Consider the following 15,398-nt stretch of genomic DNA (forward strand, 5'->3'; position numbering starts at 1 on the left):
TCTCCAAACTAGCTTTGTCATTTGCAAAATTGCTGTAAACATTCTCGATTGAACAGCCACTGCCAACCAATAGAGTTCTCACTGTTGAAAGAAACTACACAAGGGTTAAGAGTTCAAAGTTCAAATGTGGCACACGAGGACACTAACATCACGGTAACTGTGACTTCCTACATAAGTGGAACCTGTGCCATGAGTCTTTTTTGCTCCCCAAATTGCCCTGAGATTTTGGTAGGAGAGAAGATTATTCGTTGTGTGTTCCTAGCCAGGCCTGGAGAACTGAGCTGAATGCAGAATTCTACCAGTTATTACAATAAAAAATCTGCTGCTTTGAAACTTAGCTTTTTGGCCCTACATCTTGGCATGGATATCGGTTTAAATGATTGTATTAAATTTTACGTTGAGAATCTTGTGGCTTGTAAAACTTCCCTTTTGTCGGTACTTACACAGTTGGATTTCAAAAAATGAAGAAAAAAAAAAGAGTATAATGGCATAGCATGATAAAGCCTGGTTTCATTTGGCTATTTCTAACAGCAATAAAGGTATTGTGAAAATTTCAAAAATATTTACTTAGAGTTCTTTCATCTGGGGAACAAACACCCAGCAAAGTGAATTACATAACAGTACTTTTAGAACGGCACAGCGGTCTCAAAAAATAAATAAATAAATCAAACCATGAATGTGACATTGAAAAGATCACTTTTCTAGTGCTGATGTCAGTCCAAGGGAGCCCGAGGTACCTCATGCGCCACATTTAAAATGTAACCACTTCACAAATATCCACGTGCACTGGATAAACGACCCTCTGGCGCGCAGCCTTAAATCTCACCCCTGCGGCAATACTGCATCAATATTTTTACATTTTAAAAAATCTGTATAAAATATTATCTGGAACCCCAAAAGAAAATCAATCAATCTTTAAAAAGTCTGTTACAAAGCTGACTGTATAAAACGCTAAAACATAATCCATATGTACAAAATGCTGCTGTTTAAGAAAATAATGGGACCCAGTATTAGAATAAAATTATTTTGTACAAAAGAAGGGTTTTGCATTGAAATCAATATTAAAAAAAAAAAAAACTTTTAAAAAGAATATTGAAATGTCTTAGTTCAGAAGAATAACTACAAAGTGTTTGCTTTTACACCGTCCCAAGTCTCTTGCGGGAAGAACCGCGGCTGGCGGGGGGACAGCGTCCTGCCGTCCCCTGCGGGGGCTTCCTGCCCGTCATCGCCGAGATGCGTACTTGGAAGCCCAGTCCGTCCGGCCGTGCACGGGCTGGGCAGCCGGAGGCTGCGGGATCAACCCAGGAGTACTTCTAGGCTGGGTGTGGAAAAAAGGTCGTCCGGGATGAGGTCTCACAGCCTTCAGGGAAGAATAACCTGCGGTGGAAAGAAAAGGTGACCTGATTGAGAGAGGAGCCCTGCATACAAGGTGCAGATAAATGCAGCTTGGTGACAAAAGTCCGAGAAAATGAAAATTCCAGAGGAGCACTTCGCCTCCTACTCATGGTCTTCCCTCTCCCCCGTTACAGACAACCCGATTCTATAGGTGTCAGGCCAAAAATAATGGGTGTCATTCCTGACTCCTCTTTTTCTCATATTCCATTTGTGATGTGTCAACAAATCCTATTGGCTCTGCCTTCTAAATACACCCAGAATCTGGCCCGATGCAACCACTACTTCCCCAGCTCAGGCCAGCACCTTCCCTTGCCTGGGTAATTAGCCTCCCAATCGGTGTTGCTACTCCCAACCCTGCTCTGCCCTTTCAGTCTAGGGAGAGCCAGCACTTGAGTGAGCCTGGAAGATGGAAGTCAGATCACCTCACTCCTCTGCTCAAAACTGTCCAGTGGCTCCCTTTTCGCTGAGTCAATGGCGACAAGTTCACGGCGGCTGCAGGGCCTCATACCCTCCGGTCTCTTTTCACCTCTCTCCCCCTCGCCTCTTCCTACTCCCCTCCTCTCTCACACCACTCCTGCACTCTTGCCTCCTTGCTACCCACTGACCATGCCAGGCCTGTCCTGTCTCAACACCACACACTTCTGCAACAGTCTGACTCTATCTCAAACTGCACTCTGTACCCCACCCTCCAAACCCTATATTCCCTACTTCCTGCCCGTTGCTTTCTCCTTAGCACTGAGGAGCATCTTATCTGGTTGACTTACTGTCTACAGAGCACAAGCTGCACAAGGACAGGGAGTTCTGTCCGCTTGCTTGACTGGGAGACCCCAGACCTACAATGAGCCTGTCACGCCTGCAGCTATGAAGCAGCTGTTCAACAACTATTCGTGGAATCAATTCATGAACAACCTAAAATAGAACTTACCAGGGGAAGGGTCAGGGATGGGTGCCAAGTGTACCCTCTGCACAGCAGAACCAACTTCTTTTTTCAGAAAGGAAGGGATGTAGTTTCCAGTCAGTCCGCTTGAACTTGTAGAACCAGAACCGACTGATTGGCAAAAGCAAACGTTCGTTAGTGCAAAGTCCTGGGCACTTGACAGGGTTAAAGGACAGCTGTACAGAACAATAAAGAATTAGGTTTTTATTTTGGGGGGAGAATTAGGATAAAAGCATATTCTGAGCAGAGCATTCCGGCACACCACACTGTCAGAAAGGGCGGGGGGGGGGGGGGGCAGTGCAGATCCTGCAGCCCACACCCGAATGGAGTGGTTTGTTTAAGAACAGGGAAATTTGGAATTTTTTTCTTTTGGTATAATCGGCTTAGCCTGTTCTGAAATTTGCTTTTTCCATTTCATAATATGGAACAGTTATCCTTCCATGTACAGTGTATGCAAATTCTAGAATATGGCTAAATGATCAATCATTTAACCATTCTCTTATTCATCGACTCACAGGTTATATTCATTATTTAGCTATTAAAAGTAATTCTACACTAAGTACTCTTGTCTGTAATCAGAATAATTAACCATTATTAAAATACATTATAAACATTCACTTATGTCAATTCCATCTTGAGAGTGCTTTAAGAACTCTGTTACTTATCTTCGTATTCTAGGAGGTTAGTGAAATGTCTTACAAATAGCAAGAAATCGATATATATTGGATGGGAGAGTGAATATTGATAGGCCTTATTATTAAGGCTTAAAGCTACACATGGAATGAAGAATGTGATTATGGCCATTATGCAAATGGAAGTTACAGTCATCGAGAAAAGAGTGACTGCGTGGTAAGCTGCTCTAGGCCTTCCCAGCGCAGAGCATTCTGGGCCATCGCGCAAAGCACAGTGGAAACCTTGGTCTGGAATGCATGTCTGAGGAGCTGTGTTGGTCAGCTGGGGCAGACTTTGCATTTTTGGTGAACACACAGATATGAAGAACAAGGAAAAGATAACTTGAACAGGTAAAGTCGCAAAAGGGAAAAGGTGTACAGTCAATAAACGCAAGAAAAGATGCTCAACCTCATTAGTAAACAGGGCATGCAAGTTTAAGCCACAATAAATGCCACTTCACACCCATCACATTAGCACACATTTTACAATCTCGACAGTATCAAGCGGCATCAGGGATGCAGCACAATTCCCATACCCTGCTGGGGAGCAACTTGGCAACATCTGTGAAGTCGAAGAGGAGCACACCCTTTAACCTGACATGTTCACACCATACCCAGGGAAACCCCACACAGGGCACAGCAAGGTCCATTTCAGCACACTTTCTAACAGCAAAAATGATAAACAACTTACATGTTCATCAAGAGAAGGGACAAATAAATGACGGTCTAGAAGTAATAAATGATGACACTGTATGGTGACATATACTGTATATGTAATATGATATAAAATATGACATATATTCCATATATGTATAGTTGCTACATATATAATTATTAAAATGAGTGGAGAGTCAGGATTATATGCATATACATTTTAAAACATGAAAAATCATACTATGTATTTCATATGTGTGTGTGTGTGTGTGTGTATATATATATATATTTAAAAAGCACAGAAATAATAAATGCCCAAATCATGTGGGCACTGGGGAGGGAGCGGCAGAGGGGAAAGGAGGGAAGGCCTAGATCTGGGGTTTTGGGTCTATTTGCAAAGTTGACTTCTCAAGCTGGTGGTGGGTATGTGGGTGTTGACATATTATTTCCCTCTTTTTTGTATTCCTCGAGATAAATGAACACATCATAGACAGAGGTGGGAGGGGTGAAGCGCAGAAGTGTACGTGGCATGTGGAAGGGGGGCTGCCCCGAGCAGGGCTGCCTGTGTGAGGGGACAGCCCCGTGGGAAACTGTCGGCTGGGAACAGGGTTCATCAGCCTGCAGACCTTATGGGATTCATTTACCCATTTAAAAACTAGTGGGGAGGGCCTTCCAAACCATCTTCCAACCAGAAGTCTTGATGCCCTGGCTGGGGCTGGGTTATCAGACAGAGGGGACAGGCTGGAGCAAGGAGACGGAGTTGGGAGACCTTAACTTCCGGAGGTCGCCCACCACAGAGGGGGTGCCTCGGAAGTCAGACCCTGTAACGTTATTATGTAAGACTCTAAAGTTATTTTTGTTTTTCCCATGAGCCAAGAAAGACTATGCTTTTCTCCCCAGATACTCCTGAAGGCAGACCCCATGGAGCTGGTGAGTCCCCAGGGCCTGCTGCGAAGAGAGGAGCACAAGCTTAAGAGGGCCAGGTTTCATAGCAGAAAGACCCTTGTGTTTCCACAGCTGTACCCCGTCTCTGTACCCGCTCTGCCACCTCCAGATAATGTGTTTCTTGTGTGTACTCACCCGAATTTATCTTGCTGATGACTGACACCGTCCCTGAAGACTTTCCAGACAAACCGGAGCTGGACCATGGGTTAGATGGAATAAAATCCTTGCCTGGAGTCGGAAGGATGCCATTTCTTATATTTATTCCTAATAGGGAAGAAATGTTTTTAAAATGCAAACTATGTACCAGACTTCAGGGATGAGATTAATGTAGAACCCAATTTATCAAAAAGTTTCTATGAATCTAAGTAAAAGCTGACTGTGAAAAGGAAGGATGCCATCTTTGGGTTTAGTATGTTGTCTCATTGGTGGGTGGCCTGAGAGAGGGGTCTGAAACCTCTACCAACAGATCTCTCCCACATCAAGTGTCTTGACCCCCTCCTGTGCTGGCCTGGGCTTAGTGCTCCTGGACACTCCTACTTGTCCCCCTGCACAGACCACTGCCTAACTGTCCTCTAAGTTCCTCTCCATCCCTCTCCAGAGCCCCGACCCCTGCAGCTCTCTGCTCTCCTCTTTCTGCCTTCTGTACCCCGAGATTCCATCTTCTCACCTGACCTGAACCATCACCACCATCCTGTGCTGATGACTCCAGTCTCTATCAATGACCCTCACTGACTCCCTAATGTCCAGGGCTGCCCTGACCTTAACCTCAAGCCACTTCCCCTCTAGACCACCCGCATTCCCACTTGTGTCAAGCACTGCAGATTTCTGGGAGAGACCTCAGGCTGGCTGCTTGGCTCTTATCAGCTCCTCCCTCCATGGGGGATGGACCCAGTTTCCCGTACCACATTTCTTATCTCAGGTAACCCTATAAACTAAAAATATGAGGCCTGGGCCACAGCAAAGATTTTTATGACGTTCCCACCAGTTCTGCAGAGAAGCCCCAAGCACTGGCCTTCCCAAACAGAATCTCTGTGAACACGGGAATCCAGGGAAATGGCTTCTTATCAATGGCCAAAGAAAAGGTCATTATGTTACCAGGCAAGTATCGGGAGTGCTTCAGGTAGTGCTGCTTGGCCACGGATCTCAGGGTCGGCGTGTCTCGCCTCTGATACGAAGTCTGGGTAGGGGCGCTGTTTCCGGTCCCCACAGGCTCAGAGGGTTTCAGGTCCAAAACACTCTCAAATCTGAATCGAAAGAACGTGGCTCAGGTCACACGCGAGGGAAAGCATCATCGGATGACTCAAGGTCCCTCACACATCCCAGATCCAGTCCGTTTACTGACAGGAGCACACACTTGCCTGCAGAGAGTCTCATCACTCTGTCTCTTCTTGTTTTTCAGGTCCATCCTGGTGAGGGATGGACTGAAATCCAAGTCATCCAAGTCAGCCCAGTCATCGGAATCCTTTGTTGACCTGGAAACAAGCCCCCACCTTCTCCTACTCTTTGGCTTGATCTCACCGTTTTTGTGCTCCAGCCCAGCTAGGGTTTTCTGTGTTTACAGGGAGAGGAAAAAAGCAATACTTGGCATTAATGAAGCTCACCCATGGGTAATCCCCATTCTGAACTTTCTTGGTCATGAAAAGGAGGGTCCTGGGACATTACATTCACTAACATGCACTGCTTATCTGAAAGGGCAACCTGGGCAAATGCATTCCCAGACCTCTGTCTCTCACCTGTCCTGCACAGATTATGTCGGTTTTCATCCTACGGGGACACTATGTTCATACAAAAAGGATTTAGCCCAGTGGGTGTGACTCAGTGGATTGAGTATGATCCATGAGCTGAGACGTCCCAGTCAATTTACGTCAGGGCACACACCCAGGCTGCAGGCTCGATCCCCAGTAGGGGGCGTGCAGGAGGCAGCCGACCAATGTCTCTCTCACATTGATGTTTCTATCTCTCCCTTCCTGTCTCTCTAAATAAAAATATCAACAAAAACATATTAAAAAAAAATAATAAAATAAAATAAATTTAAGGTACTTTTCCCATACGAGGAGGATGGCTGGGTTCTCACTCAGGCCACATCCCAAACTGTTAACGTGATTTACAGTGTTATAAATAAAGATGTAAAAGAAAGAATACAGCGAAGATGTCAGTCATCCCACTCTTTTACAGAAAACAATACAAATAGTGCCTTCTTTGCCTTCTTGGTAGACCTGGATACAATTTAACTACAGAATTAGCTATAACAGGGAATTTCCAAACACAGACTGCTTTCAAGTCCCGGGCTGGGGTAAAGCGAACAGTCTGGGGACACCACCGGTGGAACCTCATGCAGTATCACACATTGTGCTAGTTGGGAGTCAGTGCTCAGTGAGTGGATACTAGTCGCCAGGAAAAGTAATACTTTTACATAAAGGTATTAGAAAAATCAGACTTTCAGACAGCAATGTAAAGCTACTGGTAACTAGACTCCCTTGTCAGGTTATTATTTGATTAAATCTAACACATTGTTTCCTTTTGAACTGCAGCCCAAGGGGAGAAGAAAGATCTGGGCTCAGGGAGCAGCCTAGCATTAGCAGCCACTGACGACATTCAGGGCAATAACCTACAAATACCAGTGCAGCACCTTGGGACTTTCAAAACATCTTCACAAGCAGCGGGACCTTTGTTTCTCATGAACAGCCCTGTCTGGTGGGCAAGACAGAGGCAACGATCATCTTTGACAGATGAGGAAACTGAGTCCCCAGGGATTAGTAACAATGACTCAGCTTTATCGAGTTTAAAATCTTTCCTGCATTAACTCATTTAGTCCCTAAAAGAACTCTATCAGGTAGGTGCTATCATTATCTCTATTTTACAGGGAGGGAATGAAGGACAGAGAGTCTGGGTAATGTGCACGGGGCCATCGAGCTATGACGTAGCAGAGACGAGATCTGAGACCCTGGCTACCTGGCTGCAGCGTCCAGCCCTCAACCACCACTGCGCTGTGCTCCGTAGGCAGGGCCAGAACTTGAACTTAGCCCTTTAACTCCAAGGCCAAAGTTCTTTTCATAACTCCATGATATCACAAAGATAAATTGATTATAATTAGACTTGATAATCTGGGACAAACTAAAAAAAAAAAAAAACAGTTCACACAGCAAGTGCGGTCAGAAGAGGAACGGGGGAGACATGAGGCTCACTAGTGAATCTTCGCTGCTTACCACCGGAGGGTTCTTGGCGTGGAGGGACGGGAAGAGCAAGGGGCTTGGCTTGTCCTCCAGAAGATGGCTCAGGTGGTCTGTCCTGGAGGCCTCTGCTTTGTAGGGGTACGTGAGATGCTGAGGGGGCTGGCTGGCTTGATGCTGTCTCGAAGAAATCCGCGTGTGTGGCTTGGTTGGGGGTTGGGCAGGAGGGACAGGCTTAATGTGAGGCGGTAGGGCTGCCTTTTCCAAGCTGTCCTTCTGTGGTTTTCCTGAATCCAGAAGACTCTGTGAGGTGCTGCCCAGAGGGTGCCCAATATGGAAGTATGGATATCGAAGCGCCTGCAGTAACATACATGGCTGATAAGGAGGAGAGTCCAGCCGAGAAGGTTAGCACCATCAGGCTCGTGGGGCTACATTCCATGTGACCGGTTTACTGCAGCGTCTTAGCCCAAGCCAGCTACAGGGTGGGGCAAGCATAGCTTTACTGTTGTTCGTATGGAAAATAATACAATAAGTAATAAATGGTAATACAATAATAAACTCCATGCTTCTGATCCTCAACTGTAAACCTACATTTGCCACACCCTCTATAAAAGAGCACCTTGAATCTGCAACTCCCCTTGTGATTTTTCTTATCTAAGATATCATCACATGTATGTACTTAAAATGATCTGGCGAAAGCAGCCAGTTACACTGCTATTACCTTTGCTACTTCTGAAAAGTATTCTGGCTCAACACAGATCCTGGCCTTGTAATTTATTTGCTCTATGTCTTAAATATAATACGTCGCCTTTCTAAGCCCATTTCTTCATTCCATACAAAGAGAAAAAGTAATATAAAACTGAAAGAGCCAAACACGGTGATCCTGGAGGACCCTGAAGAATCAAGTGTAAAATAAGCAGGTACATCTGCTTTTACCCCAGGAATGCCAGGGGTGTAATACATGCTCGAGCTGAACCTTGCCAATCCAGAGCACCTGGCAACTGAGCCTTGTTAGCTGTTCAACATAATCATGTTTTCTAGATAGCCAAGGGGTAAATCTTACAAGTCTTTCTGAAATATTCCCTGTCTTCCCTGGTCTTTTCGAATGAAAATCACTGAGTATAACATTATAACATAACCTTTCTTAATCACTCTGGGACATAGTTATAAACATCTGTAACCACCAATATAAGTATAAATACAGAGGCAAACAATGTGGCTACTCTGGCACAGGTCCTGGACCCTGGCATCTAACTTGTAAAGTCTCCTCTGTAGTCCCATTTCTGCAAGTCTCAACTGATTCAGGGGTATTTTTAGCTTTTCTGCCACTATTCTTTTTTCGTTAATCCTCACCCGAGAATACTTTTTCTATTGATTATTAGAGAGAGTGGAAGAAAGGAAGGGAAGGAGGGGGAGAGAGAGAGAAAGACTGATGTGAGAGAGACACATCAATCGCCTCCTGCACACACCCCAGCTGGAGCTGGGGATCAAACCTGCAACCCAGGTACACGCCCTTGACCGGAAATCGAACCCACAACCCTTCAGTGTGCAGGCCGATGGTCTAACCACTTAGCCACACTGGCCAGGGCTCTGTCACTATTCTTAAAAGCACTCATTCCTCCCTTGGTTCCTTATCACAGAATCTCTGTTTTCATCTCCTGTGTGCATCCTTGAGAACAGTGAATTAATCAGAAATCTTCCTCCTGCCCTGAGAATATTTGTGAATTTCATCCCCAGAAGTGCATCTCTGAGAGCTTTCCTGCCCTGGTGAGCATCCAGAGTCTCATGGAACCAAACTACGGCTACTTCCTCTCTGAGCCTTTGGAAAACGGCTTTTCCACAAGTCTTCAAGTCCCGACCTCACCTCTCCAGCTCTCACAAATTCTAGCATCTCGTCGGCACTGTCTCCAAACGTCACCATCACTTCTGCTTAGCCAAATCATCGTTTCTGGTTAGAACTGGTCACCTCGTTTGTTCCCTGAGCAATGTAATTGTCAACGAGGCAAGGTGAGAAGCGACCCGGCACAACTAATGCAAAAGGATGCTGGCAGGAGGCACGAGAGTGGCGGGGCCCACAGCTCACCCCACCTCTTCAGGGTGCATTTTATAATCTAAGTCAAGGTGGCCTGGGGGAGGGCAGGCAGAGAAACCCGGAGGTATGGGGTCCGAAGACCTGCCATTTGCGTGACTGAATTGCAGCTGGTTGCGCTATCAATACTAACTAGTTACTAAATGAGTGATGAGGACAAATCACTTAAACTTTCTGAGATTCAGTTTTCTAACTTATAGAATGAAAAGAGTGATACCTATCTCGTGAGCTTAAAGTCACACAAAAACATGTGAAAGCATTTATAAACTGTAATGTGCTATAAAATGCTAATTACAGTTACTATCCCAGCTCCCTGTCAGAGTGAGCTGGATGTCACGAGACATTTTCAAATTCCCTTCCAACAACCAGCACTGCCTTGTGAACAAACTCACAGACACTATATTTGAAAACAGTCTCCAAATACTGGTAGATGTATGTTTGTTTTCATTTCCACATATATGGTGATACAGCATGTGAACTGTATGCCAATTTTCAAAGCAACTATATTGTTTAAACCTTCACTACTTTATTTAGTTATTTATTTTTTTAATCCTCACCCGAGGATATTTTTCCATTTATCTTCAGATAGAGCAGGAAGGATAGAGGGAGGAAGAGAGAGAGAGAGGGAAACATCAATGTGAGAGAGACATACTGACTGACTGGTTGCCTCTCGCAAGACCCCAACTGGGGTCGGGGACAAACCACAACTGAGGTACATGCCCTTGGCCATAATCGAACCCAGGACTCTTTGGTCTGCAGGCTGATGCTCTAACTGCTGAGCCAAACCGGCCAGGGCTAACTACTTTAACTTTACATAGCCATTTTCAAACTATCTTAGTTCTTATGTATAATACACCAATCGTGGTATTCAATATTATTCTTTTACCCATTATACCAAATAAAGTACTTCCTGTGAGATGCCTAGGACCTATGCAGAGGGAGATATGAACTCCGTAAGAAATGCATCGAACAGGACACGGAAGAACACCTGACTGGCCGTGGGTCGCTTCTTGGGGTCCCACTGGAGCATGTCTCTCAGGAGCTGAACGGCTTCGCTGCTGGCGTTTGGAATCAGGGTCTTTAAGTTATTGGGAACGCACTGGGGCCAGCGGAAGTTCATAGCAGTTGACAGTTGGTAGCCTTCAGGCCAGTCAGTCTGAAAGAAGGAAACAGCAGAAAACCTTGCTCAGCCAACTCGCTGTGATGGGGAGGCGTATCCTGGCATGTGTGCCCGTAACAGAAAAGCAGTCACGTGGAGACCACACACATGCCACCCTGGGGCAGCGTGTGTGACGCCTGACACACGGGGGAGGCTAAGGGGGAGACTAGAAAGCACATGAAGTCTGGGAAGGTGTGGGGAAGGCACTGGATTTGCCACCGACTGGTTTTATAACCTTACCACAAGAGAGTTCCTCTCTTGATATTTGGGGGTTGAATCAAATAAGTATGTTCCCAATGGTGTTCCATGAGACAGAGGTTTTAGAGGCTGCCAGGGAGATATTGTGGGGTGGGGGACAAAATAAAACAAAACACCTTGTCCCTAGTTAAATAAATCTTCCAAAACCTACACATCCCCACCTTGATGATTCAAAACACACACACTGAGAAGTCTGTCCAGCAAAGAAAGCTGTCCTACCCACTCTCAAGCTCCCCACTTTTTCTTTTTCTTTTTTATCCTCACCTGAGGACATTTTTCCATGTTTTTGTTCAGACAGAGTGGGAGGGAGAGAGAGGAAGAGAGAGAAACATCGACATGAAAGGGGCACATCAAGTGGCTGCCTCCCTCATGACCCAACCAGGGCCGGGGACAAACTGCAACCGAGGTACGTGCCCTTAGCGGGAACCGAACCCGGGCCTCTCTGGACCGCAGGCCGATGCTCTAACCGCTGAGCCAAACTGACCAGGGCGAGCTCCCCACTGTTTCATCCATCATCCCTATGACACTAAATGCTGGGGAGGACATGAAAGGATGAACAAATCACCTTCAAGGTCCCTTCTAGTTCAAACACTCCACTATTTCACAAGACACGTTCTGGAGGAACTGCCTTTATTTGAAAGTGAGGTGGCATTGTGTATAATTGCTTGTATCATTGCTTCACTTGGACAGGTACTGCGAGCCTGCTAGAGGCATAGCGTTGGGTATCCAAACTAATCTGACATAAATCCTGCCCTTAAGAATATTACTGTCCAAAGGAGACAGTAAGATATTTGTTTAAAATAGTAATACAGAATAAAACGTAACGAGGGTCACGAGAGGTCCAGATACAGTTATCCAGAGGAGGGGAGACTCTGAAATCTCAAAGAGGTGCCATTAACAATTCATTCAAATGACTAAGTAATTTCTTTTGAGGGACTGATCTGTGCCAGCAATGGTGCCAGGACCTGGAAAAAGAAACACAAACAAACCCAAGATGAATCCTTGCCCTGAATGAGCATCACATCCAGGAAGCAGGTATGGACACAGGTGATTCTATTAATGACACAGATCACAGTGGAAGGCAGAGAGGAGACCAGAGGAACAGTGAAGAGCAAGATTATCGCGGGGCCGGGGAAGAAGGGCGGACGGGGCATCGGGCAGAGCTCAGGTACGCAGAGCCCTGTGGAGGTTCCAGGGCACGTGGTGTGTGTGGGGTTACAGGTATGAAGTGGGGGACAGGGAATGCCGTTAAGGGGGCTGGGTGTTAAGGAGCCAGTGAATACTTTCAGGAGGGGAGGACAATACCAGAGCTGTTCTTTCAGAAGGTAAACTGGCTGCAGACCAGAAGACAAGTTGGAGGGAAAAGACTTGAGGCAGGACGATTGATACCCCCAGACAGAGAGGGCGAGCACGACCCAGTCTGTGACGGCGGCAGTGGACTCCAAGGACAAGAGCCACGTGAGAGACACTGGGCAGTGATAGTCAACAGGATTTAAGGGCCCACTGCTTGGGGGAGGGGGAGGGGAGGAAGGGACAGAGAGAAGGTGAGACGGAACCAGCCTCAAGGCTGGGGCTCTGGGGTTATGATGGGACCACAGACAGAAATGGAGAGTGAAAGAAGGGAGACTTTGGGGGTAACAAAAAGCAATCTGGTACTACACCTACACTGCGTGTCAATTATATCTCAGTAACACTGAAAGGAAAAGTAAATCACAATGACCGTGTAAAATAATAAAATGTGTAAATAAATAATTTAGAAGTATAAAAAGTGAACAAATGGTCAAGAGACATATGAAGACATGTTCAACATCACTACTCATCAGAGAGATGCAAATTAAAACAACAATGAGGTATCACCTCACACCTGTCAGAATGGCTGCCATCAACAAATCATCAAACAACAAGTGTTGGCTAGGGTGTGGAGAAAAGGGGACTCTAGTACACTGCTGGTGGGAATGCAGACTGGTGCAGCCGCTATGGAAAACACTATGGTGTTACCTCAAAAAATTAAAAATTGAACTTCCATTTGACCCAGTGATCCCACTTCTAGGAACATACCCTAAGAAGCCTGAAACACCAATCAGGAAGAATATATGTACCCCCATGTTGGTAGCAGCACTATTTACAATAGCTAAGATCTGGAAACAACCCAAGTGTCTATCAGTAGATGAGTAGATAAAAAGCTGTGGTACATGTACATAATGGAATACTATGCAGCTGTAAGAAAGAAAGATCTTTTATCCTTTGAGATGGCATGGAAGGACCTGGAGAGTATTATACTAAGTGAAACAAGCCAAGCAAAGAAAGACAAATATCACATGATCTCACTTATTTGTGGAATATACAGTGATACCTCGGTTCTCGAACATAATTCGTTCCAGGAGGATGGTCGAGAACCAAATTGTTCGAGAACCGAAGCAATGAAACCAATAGGAAATAATGGAAACTGGATTAATTCGTTCCAAGCCCCAGAAAATGCCTATTTACTGGCCTAATTTGTATATAATATGTAGAAAAACATAAGTCTCAACAAGAAATAAAAGTGTACAGTATGTCTAAGGGTTAAATTCAGTGTAAAGCGTGACTCTCTCCACAAAGCGTGACTCTCTCTCTGCACTCACACTGATGACACAAGCAAGGTGCGCTGGGCCGAATGAACGCCATTCGGCTCAACTCGGCTCATCTCGGAAGTTCGAGTTCCAAATATTTGTTCGGATTCCAAGACAAAAGTTTCTTGAATCTCCTGGTCGAATACCGATTTGGTCGAAATCCGAGGCGTTCGAGAACCGAGGTATCACTGTAATGAACTAAACAAACTGATGAACAAAACTGACCTAGAGACATAGAAGTGGGGTAGAGACTGACAAGTCTCAGAAGAGGGAGGATTGGGGGGTGGAGAGATAAACCACAGAACTTATATGCATGTATGCATAACCAATGGACATAGACAACAAAGCTGGGGATGGGGCAGGGGGGATGGGGAGGAAAGTGTCAATGGGGGAAAAAGGAGAAATATCTGTAACAAAAACAAATAGAAAAAGAAAGAAAAAGAAAAAAGTGAACTAAAGTACTGAACACTCCAATGTGTTTGTGTGTTTTGGAAGAAGTTTTTTAAAAAAGGCAAACTGAGCCCTGGCTGGTGTGGCTCAGCAGCTAAGAATGTAGGCCTGCAGACCAGAGAGTCCTGGTTTGGTTCCTGCTAGGGGCAGTTTGTCCCCGCCGTGGTTGGGGTCGCTCTATCTGAAGATAAATGCAAAAATGTCCTCCGGTGAGGATAAAAGTAATAATAATAATTTTAAAAAAGGCAAAGTGAGCCCTGGCGGGTGTGGCTCAGCTGGCTGAGCACTGTCCTGTGCACTGAAAGGTTGCTGGTTCAATTCCCGGTCAGAGCACATGCCCAGGTTATAGGGACGGTCCCCAGCTGGGATGTATATGGGAGACAACCAACCGATGTTTCTCTCTCATATCGATGTCTCTCCCTCTCTCTAAAATCAATAAAAAAATAAAAGTCAAACTGTGTCAGACGTGTTGAGCCTGAGGTGACGGTGAGGGCATCAGGAGACAATCTCACAGATGGTTGTAAATATGTGACTGGATTTACAAAGGAGGGAAGTAAGGGCTACAGATTACATTTAGGAGACTTCTGAGTAGCTTGTAAGTGCTGTAGCCGAGAGAACAGAGAAACTCTGCAAGGGAGGTGAGGTGTCCGGAGAGAAAAGCAGAGGAGCCGTGGCCAGTGTCTTCTCCGTAAGAGCAGAAGGAGGGAGGGAGAGGGCCATGTCTGAGAGCGTGGGCAGTGGAGGGTTACTGAGGTTGAGAGAAAGATTCCAGAAGAAGCAGGTGATCACGGTGCCAGGGAGCACGGGGAGCCGGCTTACCTTTTTCGGGGTCCCCAATACTTGGCAAATTTTGAAGATGGTGTCAATCTCACTGGCCCCCGGGAAGAGTGGCCTGAGGGTGTACACTTCTGCCATGATGCAGCCCACGGCCCAGACGTCAATGGGGGAGCTGTAGTTGGTGGACCTCAGCAGCACCTCCGGAGCCCTGTACCTGGAGGGACAACGAGGAACTGCCTGTTACTGCTTCCACTGGTCGGAGCAAACTAAATACATCATCAGCT

At 45.8% G+C, this 15,398-nt stretch overlaps 1 protein-coding gene across 1 annotated transcript in view; it reads right to left on the reverse strand.

Moving 5' to 3' along the window:
* Positions 1–1,063: 1,063 nt before the first annotated feature.
* CILK1 (ciliogenesis associated kinase 1) overlaps positions 1,064–15,398 on the reverse strand; it is a 53,183-nt gene continuing 38,848 nt past the window's right edge. The window contains exons 8-15 of the mRNA XM_036249215.1: positions 15,157–15,328; positions 10,850–11,017; positions 7,809–8,129; positions 5,961–6,151; positions 5,698–5,846; positions 4,738–4,866; positions 2,321–2,443; positions 1,064–1,377 (exon numbers count right to left, since the gene is read on the reverse strand). Coding sequence (XP_036105108.1) covers positions 1,223–1,377; positions 2,321–2,443; positions 4,738–4,866; positions 5,698–5,846; positions 5,961–6,151; positions 7,809–8,129; positions 10,850–11,017; positions 15,157–15,328 — 1,408 coding nt within the window. The 3' untranslated portion in view covers positions 1,064–1,222. The remainder of the gene's footprint in view (positions 1,378–2,320; positions 2,444–4,737; positions 4,867–5,697; positions 5,847–5,960; positions 6,152–7,808; positions 8,130–10,849; positions 11,018–15,156; positions 15,329–15,398) is intronic.

The sequence above is a fragment of the Molossus molossus genome, unplaced genomic scaffold, assembly GCF_014108415.1.
Source record: "Molossus molossus isolate mMolMol1 unplaced genomic scaffold, mMolMol1.p scaffold_m16_p_8, whole genome shotgun sequence".
NCBI classification, from domain to species: Eukaryota; Metazoa; Chordata; class Mammalia; order Chiroptera; family Molossidae; genus Molossus; species Molossus molossus.